The following is an 18,342-nucleotide window of genomic DNA, read 5'->3' on the forward strand; positions in this document are numbered from 1 at the left end:
TAATTTTCTTTTTAAGTTCCAGGATACATGTGCAGGATGTGCAGGTTTGTTAGGTAAACATGTGCCATGGTGGTTTGCTGCACCTATCAACCCATCACCTAGGCATTAAGCCCCACACACATTAGCTGTTTTTTCCTGACACTCTCCCTTCCACCACTGTCCTCTCAACAGGCTCCAGTGTGTGTTGTTCCCCTCCTTGTGTCAACGTGCTCTCATTGTGGAACCTCTATTTTATACATCTAGTTTTTGTTTTGTTTTGTTTTGTTTTTTTGAGACTTGAGTCTCGTTCTGTCGCCAGGCTGGAGTTCAGTGGCGCAATCTCGGCTCACTGCAACCTCCGCCTCCCAGGTTCAGACGATTCTCCTGCCTCAGCCTCCTGAGTAGCTGGGACCACAGTCACGTGCCACCACAACCAGCTAATTTTTGTATTTTCAGTAGGGACAGGGTTTCACCATGCTGGCCAGGATGGTCTTGATCTCTTGACCTCGTGATCCACCCGCCTCGGCCTTATGTGTCTAGCTTTTACCCAATATTTCTGCAGTCCAGGCCTTCAGTGTGCTCCATTATAGCCATACATTCATTGCAAGTTTATATTCTTAAAAATAAATTCTTAGGACCAGAAATATGTATTCAAAAGGAAAATTTGGAAGCTTTTGACATGTTTTGACAAACTACCTTCTTGTTATGTTGTCTGAATTTACTCTTCCAATAGTACTTTGTGAGTTTATACCATTATTCCACATCCTTGGCAAAATTGGGGGTTTCTTGCCCAAAGTATTATTTTATATGTATTTACAATTTTATTTTTGATGTGACAATACATAATATGGTTCAAATATCAAAGGAACCACTGGGTATACGGGAGAAAGTCTCTCATGCCCGTGTATACCATCCCCCTCTGGGACAAACAAATATTCAGTTCCTTGTATATCCTCCTAGAATAATTTATGCACTCATAAGTACCGTAGTCTAAACACACTGCTCTGAACCTGATATTTTCCACTTATCTAAGATATAGTCCACTTATCTAAAGATCTTGAACACAGAGAGCTTCTTCATTCTTTTTTATAGAAGCACACTTTTCTATTGTTAAATGTCATATACTTAACCAGTCCCCTTTTCATTGGTTAAGGCATTTAGGTTGCCTTTAACCTATTGCCATTCATACACTGTAGCTGTGAATTACCTTGTAAATATATCACTTTGTCCATGGACAAGTGTGTGTGTGTGTGTGTGTGTGTGTGTGCGCGCGTGTGTGTGTGTGCGCACGCGCCTGCGTACATGCGCATGTGTCTATGTTAAATTTCTGAGTTACTAGGTTCAAGGATTTTTAAAATGTTTTTGTTCATTTTATCAAAAAGGGAATGAGGGAGAGAAAGAAAGAAGGAGACAGAAGAGAAAACATTAGAAAATTTAGTGAGTCTGGTGGTATTAAATGGTGGGAAATGTCACATATTTTTCCTAAATTTCTGGTTTTCTTTCACTATTCTCTCTTGTCTGTTTAAGTGTTTGAAAATTTCAAAAGATTAGGGGCAAGAAAAGGCATGGGTGCTAACAAACAAATAGCAGAGCTGCCTCCAATCCTCCAAGAGCTGTTTTACCATCAGCTGAATTCTGATAAGAAAGAGCAAAGGCCTCAGAACAGGGAGAGCTAAGCCTTTAAGCCCTGGAGGTGAGGTTACACACTTTGTATCTTCAGAAATGTGAAATGAAAATATGTTTAGAGATGGAAAATAATTTTCCAAAGATAAGATCAACCACAACATAAAGGATCAAAATTTCAAAACCTCAGTTACTTGCTTTTATTTGACAGTGATTTTTCTTTTTCTGGAAAAAGTTGATTTGATTTGTGTTAAATAAATCTTAAAAACAACATGCAAAGTGCACAAATCATAATTGTAGAGCTTAATGACTTTTCACAAAGTGAACACATACGTGCAACCACCACTCCAATCAAGTAACAGAACATGACCAGCATCCCATTAGCTTCCATTATTCCCTCCCAAACACTACTCCCGCAAAGTAACCACTTTCTATCACTATCAATTAATTCTGTCTGTTTTAATAACATTACATAACGGGAAAATGTAGGATGTATTTTTCTGTTTGATTTCTTTTGCTCAACATTTTACAGAATTCATTCATGATTTTATTTTTCTCTTTCTTTTGTGTGGCTGCATTCATTCCACAAATACTTACTGAGCAGATACTATATGCCAGGTGCTATGCTAGCCACTGGAGATACAATGCCAATGATACAGGTAAGGTCCTTGCTCATCTAGAACTTAACACATGCAGAGATTGTCTTCCCACTCTGAAAATGAATATTTGAGAATTTAAAAGTCATTGCTTTCCAGGGAGACAACTGAGGTTTCTCAATACAGGTAGCTCCAAGGTATTCGTCTTCCTAAAAAGTCAAAAGTATATTCAGACTAAAGTAAGCTTCAGTGACTTTCTTTATCTTTACGTACAGAATCTTCCAGCATCATTTACCTGCTGTATAAAGGCGGAGACCTGCAACATACAAATCTTGGTTACATTTTCAGAGCTGCATTCAGTGCAGCCCCCTGACTAAATAACTGTAATATGTCTGCCAGTCAAGACTCTGGGGAAAGGATGATGTCTGTATCTTTGAAACGCTATTTTAAACACAATTTTTTTTTGCAGACAGATTCACAGAAGAGTAATGGCTAAGCAATGTTTTCATTTTTTTCTTCTTTCTTTTAATTATAGTTTTTGCCCTATTTTGGTTTAGGAAAAGGATTGGGAGATACATTCCTTCTGGTCAGTGAAGACTTTGAATTAACCCAGAAATCAGAAGGGGATATAGATTGCATTATTTCAGAACCCCACACAAAGTCAAAAATTCTAGCGTATACATACATTAACTTTAGAGTTGATAGGTGTTACTGACATTTGTAAGCAACGTTTAAAAGTTTAAATTAGTCAACATCGAGGTAGTTCAATATGTGCATTAATCCTAAAGGCTTAACAATTTTAAGAGCATTACCAAAAAATCTAAAATGCTTTTACCTATCCTCCACAAACTTGATCCCTCTTCCGTTCACCAGATAAGAATTTGTAGTACATCCTTCTAGACCTTTTTTATATCTTTATACACAAACACATATATGTGTAAATTGTTTTTCCTATAAACGATATACATATCCTAGTGCAACTTGGTTTTTTTCCCATTGACAATATTTTTTGAGATCTTGAAAGTTGATGTCTACCTGGTTCACTCTTTTGAACTGCTGTACAGTGTTCCACTATACGAACATGCCATTTTATATAATGAGCCATTCTTTGAAGACAGGTAGGCTCCAGATTTTCACTCTTACATGCAATGCTGCTATGAACATCCTTGACATGAGTCCTTGAGCATATGAGAAAGTATCCCTCTAGGACACACATCAAGAAGTGGACTGATTATGCCATCACTTCTTTAGAAGAGCATCTTGGCCCTTAACACTAAGGAAGCTCTTGAAGGCTGCGTAGGTCTTATTTGTGTCTGTGTCACCAGAACCCAGTGTAGATGGGTGGGAGTTAATGACTGCCTTCCATGACACCAGAGTACAGGTCCCAGGTTTCCCAATGTCTCTCCACTTCTCAATCTCTTGGTTGGTTCCTTTTTTGCCTACTAGTCATTTAGAAGGCAGACATCCTAAAGTCTTTGTTCTTGGCCTTCTCTCATTTCTGTGGCAGCTTTCCCTAGGTCTGAAGCTCTTAGCTCAAGCTGCATATCAGAATTAATGAGAGAGCTTCTGAATATTACTAGTGCCCAGGCCCGGTCTCCAGAGGTTCTTTCTTAGCTGGTCTGCAGTGGAATGGATCCCACATAATCACGTTTTTTTTCCTCAAGACTCTCCGTGTTATATTAATGTGCGGCTAGAATGGAGAGTCATTGCCCTAGGCTGATGGTTCTCCTAGTGGGGCCCCCAATCAGCAGTGTCCATATCCTGTTAGAATTGCAGACTCTTGGACCCTACTCCAGACCAAATGAATCAGCTATCTGGAGGATAGGGCTGTACAATCTATGTTATAACAAGCCCGTCAGAAATTCTGATGCATGCCAAATGAAGTTTGAGAACCACTGCCTTGGGTGACCTGATGCATTCCCCCTGACTTTGTAACCATGCAGAAAATTCCTTTTTTCCCACCTCCAACCTAGACTCCTCTCCTGGACACCAACTGCCTCACTAACCTTCTACTGCAGTGTCTCTCCAGTATCTCCACCCTATTCCCACCTTATCAAACTTTTTTTTCCTCAGTTTTCTCCAACCCAGTGAATGGCACCATCCTCCAAGATGCTGGAAGCAGAAACTTGGAGTTCATTTTTAAGATATTTAAAAATAGATAATGCATTTAGGAAGTTTAAAACCAAGAAGGTACAAAAAGGTGAACAATGGCAGTCTCCCTCCTACCCTTATCCCTTGCTATGGACTGAATTGTATTTCCCACAGAATTCATATATTGGAATAAATTCTAACCCCCTAACTCCCAACAAGACTGCATGTGGAGATAGGGCCTTTAAGGAGGTAATGAGATTAAATTAGATCATGAGAGTGGGGCCAGAATCCAATATTAGTGTCCTTATAAGAAGATGAAGAGCTAGAGAGGAAAGGCCATATGAGGGCACACAAAAAGGTGGCTGTCTGCAAGCCAAAGAGAGAGGCCTCAGAAGAAATCAACTCTGCCAGTACTTTGATAGTAGACTTGGCCTCCAGAACTGTGAGAAAATAAATTCCTGTTGCTTAAGCCACTTAGTCAGTGATATTTATTTTGTTATGGTAGCCTGTGATGGTTAATTTTAATGTGTCAACTTGAATGGGCCACAGGGTGCCCAGATACTTGCTCAAAAATTGTCATGGGTGTTTCTGTAAGAATATTTTTGGACGAAATTAACATTTAAATAAGTAGATTGAATAAATCAGATTGCACTCCTTAATGTGGATGAGCCTCACCTAATGAGGCCTGAATAGAACAAAAATGCTAAGCCTTCTGCAAGTAAGAGAATTATTCCCACGTGACAGCTTTCAAACTGAAACATTGGCTTTTTTATACCTTGGGACTCAACTGAAACATCATTTCTTCCTGGGTCTCCAGCCTGCCAGCCTTCAGATGGGAACTACATCTTTAGCTCTCCTGGATCTCAGGCCTTTGGATCCAAAATGGTGCTATACAATCAGCTCTCCTGAGTCTCTAGCTTGCCAATTCACCCAGCAGGTTTAGGGACTTTCCATCCTTCATAATCATGTGAGTCAATTGCTTATAATAAATCATATATACACACATACACATACATACACATATAAGTGTGTATATGTGTGTGTGTGTGTGTGTGTACACACATACATTCTGTTGGCTCTGTTTCTTTGGAGAACCCTGACTAATCCATAATGTACAACCTTAGCAAATTAATGCATACCCCATCTTCCCAATTCCCCATCATCCACACACAGTAACCACTATCCTTAGTTTCTTACACATTCTTTCAGAGTTTCGTTAGAATATACACACAAATAAAATTATGTAATACTATTTTTCTCCAGTTTTTACATATATATATATACATTCTTCTTGCAGATGCATTATATTTCATTGTCTGCAAATATCTTGATTTGTTAAATCAGTCTGCTATAGTTTAGGTTTTCATTGTTTTTGACATTAGAAATGATACTGCAGTGAGGAAGCTTGTGCATGCCATTTTCCACACGTGCAAATATATCTGATAAATAAAATGTAGGCTGCTGGGTCAAAGGGTATATGATTTTGCAGTTTTGATAAATGTCAAATTGCCTCCTTAGAAGTTCTATCAACTTACTCAGTCAACAATGCCTAAGAGCTCCCCCAAAGCCTCAGTAATTGACTGTGTTTATTAAACTTTATAGTTTGCCTATCTGATTACTGAAAAGCTCGCATTGGTATAGTTTTATGAGCACCTTTTCACAAATCTGTACTGTTTGTATTTCCTTTCTTATGAGCTATCAATTGGTATCTCTGTAGGTTCTTATTGTATATCGAAGGAAAAATCTCTCTTTGTGCTATGAGCTCAAAATATTTTTTCCTCAGCTTGTCATTTAACTTTCAATTTTGATTATGATGTGCTATGGTTTGAACGCATCCATCAAAAAGCATATGTTGGAAACTTAATTCGTAATTCAAAAGCACGGGGAGGTGGGGCCTAATGAGAGGGGATTAGGTCATGAGGACAGAGAGAATCAATTAATGCTGTTATCAAGGGAGTGGGTTCATTATAAAAGGGAGCAGTTTAATCTCCCTTCTCTTTCTCTCTCTCTCTTTCCCTCTCTTGCCCTTCTGCCATGTGATGACACAGCAAGAAGGCCCTCTCAAGATGCCAGCCCCTTAACATTGGACTTACCAGCCTCCAGAACTATAAGCGAAAAAATTCCCATTCACTATACATTACCCAGTCTGTGGTATTCTATTATCGCAACACAAAATGGGCCAAGACATAATGTTTCTTATCATGCAGAATTTGTTTGTTTTATAATGCAGTTAAATATTTCATTTTTTTTTCTTTTATGGCGTGTGGATTTTGAGTCATATTAGAAGGCCTTCCTTATGCCACAGATATAAAGTAATTATTCCTTCCTATTTCCTTCTAGATCAGTTTTGGTTTAATTTTTTACATTTATTTATTGATCCATTTGATATGGATCAAGTGTGTACTTAAAGCATGAAGTATAGATTCAACTTTATGATTATTTGTGTGAGTGTGTGTTTTACCAGATGGCTACCAAGTCATTTCTGGCAGTGTATATTGGGTAGCCTAGACTTTCCCAATCAGTTTGAGAAGCCATCTCTATCAGAAACTAAATTCTCAAAGTTACATCTCTTTCTGGATTTTCTACTTTCTCCCATTGGGTTTTCCGTCCATTTACAATCCAGTATCACCCTATTTATTTAATTTATTGTAGCTCTAAATTCTCTATTAATATCTGGCATTAATGCTAGATTTTCCATACTGCTCTTCATTTTCAAAGTTTTTTGAGATGTTTTTGTTTATCTTCCCAAATAAAATTTTGGATTAATTAGTCTCATTGTTTGAAATGAAATAACAGAAATAAATTATTGGTATTTTTTCTTTCTAGTCATTTTATAAACTATCTTAGAAAGAACAGGCATCTTTGTGATATCCAGTCATCCTAAGAATATGGTGTCTTTCAATTTACTCACATCTTCTCTGAGGTCTTCATTAGTGCTGTAAAACATAATTCATATAGGCCATGCAGGTTTCTTGTCATTTCTATTCCCAGTGATTTTGTTGCTGTTGTTTATGGAAATTTTATTATCTTATATTCTTTAGCTGGGTGTTATTTGTATATAGGAGAGAGCAATATCTGCATATAATTTTGGAACTCATTCTTGATACCCCCTTACTCTCATCCCCATCATAACATCCTTCTTCATGTCCCATTAATCCTGCCTTTAGAATATACTTTACATGTATCCAATTCTTGCCACCCCTACTAACGAACACCACCTTAAGTTCAAGCCACTTCAATTTCTCATCTGGATAGCAGAATAGCCTCCTCGACTGTTCTCCACACAGCAGCCAGAGTTATCTTTTAAAAACAACAAAAAGGGCATCTTGCCATGCCCGTGCCTAAAATATTTCCATGGCACTCCTTCTACTCTCAATAAAATCGGATTCCTCACCTTAAAGGCCCTATATCAGCTGGCTCCTGGCTCTCTCTCAATTCCATTCTTTTGTCTGTTTCTTTATTTTGTAAATTTAAAAACTTTTTTAAATTTTCATGGATATATAACAGTTGTACATATTTATGGGGTACATGTGATGTTTTGAGACAAGCATACACTGTAATGATTAAATCATGGTAATTGGAATAGTTATCACCTCAAACATTTATCATTTCTTTGTGTTAGGAACATTCCAATTCCACTTGTTCAGTTATTTTGAAGTACATCCCAACCCCATTCTAAATCATCTCCTCCTCATTCATAGAACCCTAGGTGCAAGGGCTTCTTGGGTTCTGAAAAACTCCACCTTCTTTCCTAGCTCAGACCTGGCCCTGCTGTTCTCTCCGCCAGGAATATTTTCTCTGCTTTTCTTTTAGGGCCTGGCTCCTTCTTATTCTCCTTCTTATTCTCTAGGTTGCAATTTGCTTATCACTTCTCAAAGAGGTTTTCTCTATTCACCTGATCTACACTATCTCTCTTTTCATCTCTTTTACAATACTTAGCACAATATTTAATTATATACTTGTTCATGTATTAGCTTATTTTCTGCTTCTCTTCTCCACTAGCTGTGAACGCCTCTACTAGCTGCAAAGTGTATAGCAGGCAGTAGGTGTTTGAATAATCTATTGAGTGAATAAACAAATGTCTTTCTTGTTTACTAGTCAAGGGCTGGGAAAGCTTATATATTTTTTCCTGTTATTCAGCTATTATTCTCCATTCATGTCTTAAATCCAGGGTTACTGTATATCCAATACTTGTATTTCTAAGTCACAAGTTTCCCTCAAAAGCCTGACTCAACCATCATAAATCTCTTCCTTGTATTTGTTCTCATATAGGCAAAATATATAAGGTTATTTTCAAATAATGAAACATATGTTGAATATTACAGAAAAAGCTAGGCCTATATATAACTTATGAGAAAAGTTTTCCCTAAGAGTGGTGATACTATCATATATATTTTTTATATATCATCTGTATATTTACAAAGAAAAACATAGTTTTTCTCATTAAAAATATACTATATTCTTGTTGTAAAAATAATCAAACAATATAAAAATTGGCACCACTGAAATGTAGAAAGTGTAAAATATCTCCAAAATTCTTACTCCAGGGTAAGAATACTCCATTGGTGACAGGTGAATGTATATCCACCTTTCTAGACATTTTTTTCTCAGCATATCATATTTTAAGCACAAGCTGAGATTTTGTTGTTGCTATTTTATTTCATTTTTACTACAGTAGGATCCAATTAGACTAACAATACTATGAGACTTGCTTGCTGAAAAATACATTTTGGACATATTTATATGCTAAACATATGGTTCTTCCCTCCTCTCACTTTTTTTGTTTTTGTTTTTGTTTAACAAGTGCCTAATATTTCATTTATTTACTGTCTCTAGATGGTTCCTTTCCCTTTTCACCTGGTCAGTGTGAAGGAGAGGGTCTTGAATTTTGTCAGGTTTCTTTTTTTTTTTTTTTTTTTTTTTGAGACCTCTGCCACTCCTCGATGCAGGGACCAAAGTCACCAGTCAGAGAACAAGTCATTTCTCTACCTCAGCCACCATTTTGTTGTAAAAGGTAACAGAAAAAATGTTAAGTTTTCCAAAGTCCAGATTTGTGATCAGAGTTAATGAGCTGAATAATCAGCTGTAAGAAACACTGATTAAAAACATTTACATGAGTTAATTTGTGTTACTGACTTTAACTAGAATGTAGGCACCCTCACCACCACGGTGAGGGTGCCTAAAAGAAAACCATACTTCCAAACTCTCGCTTTAGTAACTGCACCGCTTACAAAGAGTCCAACAGTAGCTGAAGTTTATTACCATTATGTTGCTGTGAATGCCACTGATATGTACCGTCGGACCTGTTTTGAGTGAAAAAAACAACTGCAAAACCAATTATTTTTCTAACATCTGATAGGGACTTGATGAAGCGCTAATTGCTAGGTTTACATTTCAGGAAACAACTTATTTTATGTTATGGATGCTAATTAATCCAAAGGCAGTACATGGCAAATGCACTATTTACAACTAGCATTGATTTGATGCCCCAAAATCTCATTACCAGGTCGAGTTGTCACATGCGACACATCTACATTTTTGTACGTTTCAAACGTATGCACATTAGTTTGGATAATGAAGGTATTATTTCCTGCTCCCAGCCCCTTGCCTTTGTGTTCGGTAGTCACAGTAGTTGAGATTATTTTGAAAAGTTTTCTGAAAATCTTTGTAGCGGGCCCCCAAATTAGCTCATCATGGGGAATTTAAATCCTACACCACTTTTGCAACTACAGGACAGCCCTCTTTGCCATATGCTATTTTTAGAGCAGGGCCCACAGCACGGCCTGAACAATACAAAGACCTGGGCTGAGCTGAGGGCAATGGGAGTTTGTGAGAATGGTTGTGGCAATGAGACCAATGAAGAAGAATAGTGCTCCCAAGGGCCAGTCTAATTGTTAGGCGAATGAGTGGTTTGGGATGCTGGGAAGACATTCTCCTCAACTCCACTTGTCCTGGTAGCCAGAATCCCACACCTGTGAATGACTCCCTAAACCATACCCCCTTTCGGCCTCCTGGTCCCCAACTGTCTTGATACTTGAATTTCTACTAATGTCTGAATTTCCACTCTTTAAGACTACATCCCTAAGCATGACAATTTATCCGATAGTAAGCTTGATAAAACATAAATACATATGAGAGTCAGTGTCACGTAGCAATTTAAGAGGGCAGGCTCTGCAGTCCAACAGCCTAGCACTGAACTCCCACTCAGCTGCATATTGGCTGTGGAAGCTCAGGCAAGTTACTTATCTTCTCTGTGCCTTTATTTCCTCCAGAAAGTAGGACTAATGACATCACCTGTTTCATGGGGTTGTCAGGGGGGCTGAATATGGTATTATCCACTGTTCCTGAAAGTAAGCATTAAGATAAATACCATTAGGACAGACTTATTAAGCACCATCTGGCAGAAGTTCTTACTTTTGAAAATTACTTTTTTGCGTGTGTAAAAATTATCTGTCGTGTAAAAATCTTTTTTTTTTTTGTTTTTTAATATTCAGAGGGAATATTACGTTTTGGCTATTTGAAAAATTCTGCCAGAAAAAAAGCCCAGTACTTGAGAAAATGCTAAATTAAATCTATATAAACTACTAATCCAAGCAGACCGTAGGGAGTAAATCTGTTTAAAACATGAAACATTTTATAGAGGGATGAAGGGCTAACAGTAAAGATGAGTAGGAAAAAATACATACCCATTTGCACACAAATGGCTGTTTTGTTTTTTTTTTTCTTTTCTAGGGGAGAAAGGCCCATAAATTGGTTATGGAGTGGGGTTGTGGGGAGGTTAACTGAGAAAGGAAAGCTAGTCTGCTACTGGCTCTCTGGGTCAGGAGTCAGGAACCACTCTTCCTTGACTAGTGGGTGGGTTCACGTAAGCCCGCTGATTTGAACATTCTTACTTCCTGTATGCCAGGCACTAAGCCAACACTTTCATTGATCAAGTCATTTTCATAACATCCCTATGAGGCAGGAAACTATTATTACCTTCTCTTTAGCACATGCAAAGGATACCAAAACTGCCCACAGCATAGGTGTAACTCTTACTTGCTGTGCTGAGCAATTAAGGGAGGCCCTGTGCCTTGTTACTCATGATCCTGAAGTACCCACTGGGGAACGCCTAGCTCTGGAAATGTCTCATTGCAGAAAAAAGGAATCATGATGATTCTGATTAAAGCAGGACTTGCCTCCTAATAGTAATAATAATACAGTAAGAAACAGAAATTACTTCAATCATTCCTGGTGTGTGTGTGTGTGTGTGTGTCTGTGTGTGTGTGTAAAAGAATGGCTTTTCTAAATTAAAAACAAAAAACCTGGCTCTGAAAACTAGAACCAAATTAGTGGCAATAGTAAGCTCACTCATTTAAGGCATATTTGTGAAGTGCCTACTATGTAACCATGGAGAAAATAGATTTGTCCTTTGCCCTTGTGTACCTTAAAGACTAACAAAGGACGCCAAAACACAACACGTGTGAACCAAACTAGGAAAGGGAAAATTCTGGACTCAGGGAGCATAAAGCACTCTGGCACGACTCAAAATACTCCTAGAGTTGTCAGATTCCCTACTAGTTAAAGATGCCATATATTTAACAATTGTCTACATCAAATGTGCACTTTTAGAAAATAATAAAATTGTATTTGCACACATTGTGTTGCTAATTTGGCTGCAGTTTAGAAGTAGTTTGGATCAAAGCTAGAAGTCTAGCACTTCTGAATTCCATTTGTAGTTATGATGTTGAACCCCAGGTGTGAAGCTCTCATTTCAAGGATAGTAGAGGGAGGAGAAAAAGGATTTGAAGCCCTAAGAATATAGTCAAAGGAAAGATTAGTGGGATTCATATGGAGTTTTAAAGCATGAGCAATAATGTGAGTATGGTCTTCTAGAATGACAAGTAAACAAGGAGCTCCTGGTGAGTGAACAGGCTGAAGATGGGATCACCTTCGTAGAACTGCTATAAGCTGGTCATGAGCTATACAGAGCCACCTCCAAAGTGGAACTATGACTTTCAGAGTAGGGTCAAGAAAAGCTAGTTAGAACTTTAGATTTAGCATCAGAAGAAAAAATGATGTTCTTACAGATGGTATTCATCAGGCCAAATACAAATGCCGAATGATGAAGATCAATTAGGTGAAAGTCTTTATGTTACTAGGCTGCTCTGATTAATGGAGATCACAAGCTTTGGAGGTAACTGGACCCCAGTGTAAATCCCAACTGCACATTCTGGCTCCACAATGCCAGGCAAAGTCACTTAATTTTGCTGGGTCTTATTTTCATCGTAAGTAAAATAAGGAGGGTAAAACCCAGATGGCAGGATAGCTATGAGGATTGAATAATTAGCACAAAGATCTCAATGAAGGGAATCTACTGTTATTATCAATAATGATACAAACTACTTTCTCTACACTACCTGTTGCTTGAAGTCAGTAGTTAGAAGACTTTTAAAAAATACGCTAAGGTCATTCATTCACAGGGCAAACAAAGACAACACAGTTTCTACCCCCTGCAGTCTGCAAATAGGAAACTGGATCAGAGAGGACATAGTACACGTGGTCTGGAACATAGTAAGTACTCAGGAAAAGATTCTCATTATTATTATTCAGACAAAAGATTGGAACTCAAATTATTTAGTTAGCACAATTGTCCTTTTCATTTCTTGTGATGTAAAACACATCTCCCTAAGATTCTTTAGGCCCAAGGTCACAGAGCTGAGCCAGCACCAGGTCCCAGCTTGGTGATTCACTCACCAGAATGCAGTGCTACCAAGTACCAGGGGCTTATCTGTTCCCCAAATCACCTGACGCTGCTGACCACTCAGGAAACTATTCACTTGAATTCTGGCTCCTGGGCCCTCCCTACCATTTGGGTGTGGGTTTCCCCTTTCTGTGGAAATTGATGGCTTTGCTTCAAGTCTCCTTCCTGCTGTTTCCAGTGGCATTGGGCAAACAGAGTCATTGTGATGTCATCACTGTCATTTCCACTGACCGGATTATCTCTCCCTAGTGACTAATATCCATCATCACTCCTCTGAGATCTAATTTTCATAAAGAATCAGCCAATGAAGACTTCCACTTAACCTACAATACCATTCAATTCCAGTAAAGTCCCAAGAAGAAAACGGGCTAAAAACTGTCCCTCCATTAACTCCAGGTGACCTTGAAAAGGTTTGCTTCTTTCAGAGCAGATTTTTATGAGGGGCCAATTTATTTTATTTTATTTTATTATTTCTTTTCTCTTTTTTTGTAGAGACAAGGGATTGCTATGTTGCCAAGGCTGGGCTTGAACCGCTGAACTGACCTCATGCAATCCTGCCACCTCAGGCTTCCAAAGTGCTAGGATTACAGGCGTGAGCCACCATGCCTAGTCTTAATAAGTATTTATTGAATACCTACTATGTGCCAGATCTCTTCTAACTGCTGAGGGAAAAGCTGTGAAATATCAATGAAATCGCTGACATGATTATCATTAAATACTTAGCATTAGAAGAATAAGAGAGAGCTAAAGAAAAGTTATACATAGAATAAAAGCTTGAGGCAATTCTCTGAATGATTTTAGCCATTTTCCCACAAAGCAACCCTCCAAAAATCTAGCAATGCTTCTGATTAATCAGTTATTCATGACATATGATAATAGTTATGAACTTGGATTGAACGACTGAAACGGAGTTTGAATCGTGTCTCTCGCTTACTGGATTGAGGGGGGTCAAATTATTTCACTTATTCAGATCTCGGTATCCTTCTTGGGTAAAATGAGATTACTGACACTGACTTCCTGAAAGAGCTGTTTTGAGAATTAAATTAAATGCTATATGTTACCCCATGGTAAGTACTGAATAAGGGTACTTATTTAAACAAAGAGTAATTATTCAGACAGAAGGTTTTTGCCTGACTTGCTTAGTTAGCTAAACTGTCCATTTCATGTCTCACGATTTAAAAGACATTTTCCTAAGATTCTTTAAGACTTTTTTACAGATGTAAATGCAGAAGCCAGCTAATACACTGAAGAAAAGATGAGCAGACTCACTAAGGATAGGAAATTCAGAAACCTAGGCTCTTGGTGACCTCAGGAGGTCACCAAGAGATATTTTGTGTTTTTTCTGGCCTATCAGCTCTTGTGGATCAGCTTTTTAAAACCGTAGACAAAGTTCATTCTTCAAGCAAAGTCCTAGAAAGAAAGCAAAGGAGAGAGAGTACACAAAGGAGGCTTCTGTCCCTACATATCGTAATTTCTATACCATTAGTTAACTTCTCTTTGTCAGGAGGGATTTGAACTGAAAGAGAAAAAAAAGATTTAATGGGAAATACTGGAAAGTGCTGTATTTTTGAGTAATTTTACAATCGAAGTACTGGAATATTTTCCACAGGAATCAGCCAATAGATTGATTTCTTGATATTTTTCTGTTCCTTACGAAATTTTCAGCAACTTCCAGACACTGTGATTGTGGGGAATGTTATTATAATAAAAAGAAAGATTGTGTATTGGAAGAAACGTATTTTAGTGAATTAATTTGGAGGTTCAAGGTTTAAATGCCATTCTCTAAAAATCTCTAATTGTGCACAATACAGGTGTTATTTTTCCATCCTTACATTTTATATACCCATTATGAAATTCCAGTAATAAGACGATGGTAACATTATCAATTTGGGGTAACAATTATTTAGCAAATTCGTCTTGCCAAGTCATTTTTACCCTTCACCGGAAGAAATATATGTATTAGTATCTCAAGAGTAGTTGACATTGCTAGCATATTGCGATTTGGTTCCTGGTGTTGGCAATCTTTGGTATTTCTAGTCCTGAGTGCCAACCTACCACGCAACAGAACCTCAACCCCCGTTCTAGGATACTTGGGCAAATATATATTTATTAGTCATATATTTATTATTTTTAACGATATTGTCATGTCTTTCCTCTTGAAATTAACATTCTATCTTCTTAAGGGCTGGTTAAAGAAAAAGCGCCACTGAACCACGCAGGATTGAACAATTCACACACACACACACACACACACACACACACACACACACACACACACACGAAGGTGTAGCTTGAAGCGCCTGCTTTCAGTCTTTCTAGTCTTTCCAAGCATCTCTCAGGCTGAAAGCAAGCGGAAGTGATTGAGAAATCCCTCCAGGGACTGGTGCTTCCCACAGGGATCTACTTTACACTCCATCCCCCCTTCCCCTCCCATCTCTAAACCCCCGCATAGTGAGGGGCGCCAGAGTCCCCGCCCCTTCTCGCTGCCAAAATTTGTTCTTAACCTGTTTTTGGGCAGGGGACCTAGCGAATGCTATGAACCCTCCATGAATGGTGACAGAGGTTGTTGGGAAGCACAGCTTAAATATTTTGCGAAATTTTCAAGAGACCACTTATTCGAAACACACTCCGACCTGCAGGATTAAGAACCCCATTTCTAAAACTCTTGACTTGGGGCGATTAAATCGAGAGCGGAGCTTAGGTGCCAAATCTCCACCCGAGTGAAAAAGTGTAGGAAGGGAAGGCGCTCCTGCGCTGGGCCACTTTCACTCGTAAGAAACCAAAAGAAGGGGACTGGTGGCAAGAGATGGGGACAGAAGAGAAAGGAAAGGAAAAGGAGAAATGTGAGAAACAGAGGGACACGGTGGGGCGGGGAGAAGACAGACATCACAGGGGAAAATGGGGAGAGGGGACAGAGTCCGAGAGGCACAGCAGCAGAGAGACAAGGGGGAGGAGAAAAAAGAGACTCGGAAGGGAGGAGAGAGAGGAGAGGAGAGGAAAAAGACGAGAGGGGAAGTGGCTGCACGCGCGCCAGGAAAGGGAGAGAACTTTCCCTGCTTTCCCTCCCCGGGGCAGGGAATCTCAGAAAACCCCACTTCAGCGAGGTGGCGGGGACCACGAACAGCTGCCCCGGCGCTGGTGACGCCTCTGGCCTCCGCCTCTTGCAGCCGGCAGGGCCTCCGGCGGCGAGTCCCGCACGGGCCGGCCGAGGAGGGGACATGGTCTGGAAGGAGGCGGTCCCCGTTCGTCTCGCTTTCTCCTCCCCTCTCCTCCTCTTAGAGGCGTGCACCGGGGGCATTTGAGAGGCTGTGGACCCGCGGCCCCCCCGCCTCCGCCCCCCCAGCCCCCCATTCAAGAAGCCGCTCAGCTATCCCGGCCAGCACAGGGCGCCCGGCGCGCCTCGGAGCGCAAGTTCCTCGCCTTCTCCTGCCCGCTCGCTGGGCATTATGCGGCCAAGCAGCCGAGCCCCAGTCCTCCTCCTCCTCCTGCTCCTCCGGCTCCTCCTGCGGCCCGAGCGGCTCAGCTCTCGGCAGGCGGCGGCGTTGCTCAGCCGAGCGCAGACGGGACCCTCGCAGCGAGACCTCAGCGACTCCTAAAGTCAAAAGTTGGCGGCGGGCGCCGGGCTCCGCGCGCTCTCCACGGCCGCTGCCTCGCGTCGCCGCCGCAGCCAAGGAGGGCAGGAGGGAGGGGGGTGGGGGCAGCGGAGGGAGGGGTGGGAAGCACCATGCAGTTTGTATCCTGGGCCACACTGCTAACGCTCCTGGTGCGGGACCTGGCTGAGATGGGGAGCCCAGACGCCGCGGCGGCCGTGCGCAAGGACAGGCTGCACCCGAGGCAAGGTAACCAGGCTCCGGCCCCCGGGACCCCGCCGGCCCCGACGCCGCCTCCCGCTCCTCTCTCCTGGGCAGGGGCACCCCGCAGCGGAGGCCTCTCTCCTTTTCCTAGAAAGAATTATCTCCCGCTTTGCAGCCTCTCCCTTCTTTGGGTCATCCCCAACCAATGGCTAGGGAGGGACACTATGGAAACGAATTTAGGCAACCCCCCCACCTTGCTGTTGCCAGATATATCCCCATCCCCACTCCCACGCCGCAAACTAAAGTAACTTAGTAATTGGGGGCACCAGATAGCGTCATGTTTTATTTTATTCAGGTTATTTATCAATATCTGAAATCATATCTATTTTGACTTGTTAATTGTCTGGCCCGGAATAGTGTATCCTCAGCACCTAGCACAGGTCCTGTTACTGGCACATAGTAGGTGCTCAGCAAATATTTGTCCACTGATTAAGGGTGAAGGGATTGACTCGAATGGGCTGGAAAATAAGGTCAGAACAAAGTCCCCACCTTCGTTTTAAATTAAAGCTTAAGGAAAAATGAATTATTGGTTCATATACCTTTGCTTCTCTCCGCAGTGAAATTATTAGAGACCCTGAGCGAATACGAAATCGTGTCTCCCATCCGAGTGAACGCTCTCGGAGAACCCTTTCCCACGAATGTCCACTTCAAAAGAACGCGACGGAGCATTAACTCTGCCACTGACCCCTGGCCTGCCTTCGCCTCCTCCTCTTCCTCCTCTACCTCCTCCCAGGCGCATTACCGCCTCTCCGCCTTCGGCCAGCAGTTTCTATTTAATCTCACCGCCAATGCCGGATTTATCGCTCCACTGTTCACTGTCACCCTCCTCGGGACGCCCGGGGTGAACCAGACCAAGTTTTATTCCGAAGAGGAAGCGGAACTCAAGCACTGTTTCTACAAAGGCTATGTCAATACCAACTCCGAGCACACGGCCGTCATCAGCCTCTGCTCAGGAATGGTAAGTGGGCGCGCGCCACCTCCTCTCCCCTTCCGCCTCCTCGCCCGCTTCTGGAAGACTTAATTGCCCTCTAAGCCTAGAGACCCTCACTGTGGCGAGGCTCCGCTCCTCTCCGGCGTTAAATATCAGCTAGAAACTCGTATGGTTTGGGTAGCTAGCTCTGTGCGTGCGCGTACACTGGCGTGGAGCGCACACACCCGCCCCCAGGGGCTTCTGGATGTTTCAGAGCTTTCTGGAGTTTGGACTCGGTTCAGCGGCGCGTTGCCCAACGCTGCGAGGCGGCCTGGAAGTCAGTTTCCAAACTCGGAGAAAGTTGCTGGAGTTGCGGTTCCCTGCAGCAAACTTGGCCACCCGGGAGCGGAGCAGCTGAGCGCAGGGCGGACCAGACTCCTTATTGGTGCGCCTTGCATCGGGGATGTGGGGCTGAGGATCCCCTGCCCAAGGCACTGGGAGTTCCTTCGGTGTGTGTTGTGGAGGGCGGTGCGTAATCTAGAGTCC

General features: G+C 41.2%; 2 protein-coding genes and 1 long non-coding RNA gene across 5 annotated transcripts in view; 1 reads left to right on the plus strand and 2 right to left on the minus strand.

Moving 5' to 3' along the window:
- Positions 1-13,215, minus strand: part of LOC129471019 (uncharacterized) — a 52,848-nt gene extending 39,633 nt beyond the window's left edge. Inside the window, exons 1-3 of the long non-coding RNA XR_008653468.2 lie at positions 13,076-13,215; positions 10,584-10,633; positions 2,200-2,314 (exon numbers count right to left, since the gene is read on the minus strand). This is a non-coding gene — a long non-coding RNA (uncharacterized lncRNA). The remainder of the gene's footprint in view (positions 1-2,199; positions 2,315-10,583; positions 10,634-13,075) is intronic.
- LOC129471017 (uncharacterized) overlaps positions 1-18,342 on the minus strand; it is a 344,636-nt gene that overhangs the window by 324,032 nt on the left and 2,262 nt on the right. The gene's annotated exons all lie outside the window — the stretch shown is intronic.
- The window catches only part of ADAMTS9 (ADAM metallopeptidase with thrombospondin type 1 motif 9), a 180,608-nt gene continuing 178,679 nt past the window's right edge, over positions 16,414-18,342 (plus strand). For both annotated transcript variants that reach the window (XM_055259173.2, XM_063630783.1), the window contains exons 1-2: positions 16,414-16,871; positions 17,444-17,844. In XM_055259173.2, coding sequence (XP_055115148.2) covers positions 16,757-16,871; positions 17,444-17,844 — 516 coding nt within the window. In that variant the 5' untranslated portion in view covers positions 16,414-16,756. The remainder of the gene's footprint in view (positions 16,872-17,443; positions 17,845-18,342) is intronic.

This window comes from Symphalangus syndactylus, chromosome 21, assembly GCF_028878055.3.
Source record: "Symphalangus syndactylus isolate Jambi chromosome 21, NHGRI_mSymSyn1-v2.1_pri, whole genome shotgun sequence".
Lineage (NCBI taxonomy): Eukaryota > Metazoa > Chordata > Mammalia > Primates > Hylobatidae > Symphalangus > Symphalangus syndactylus.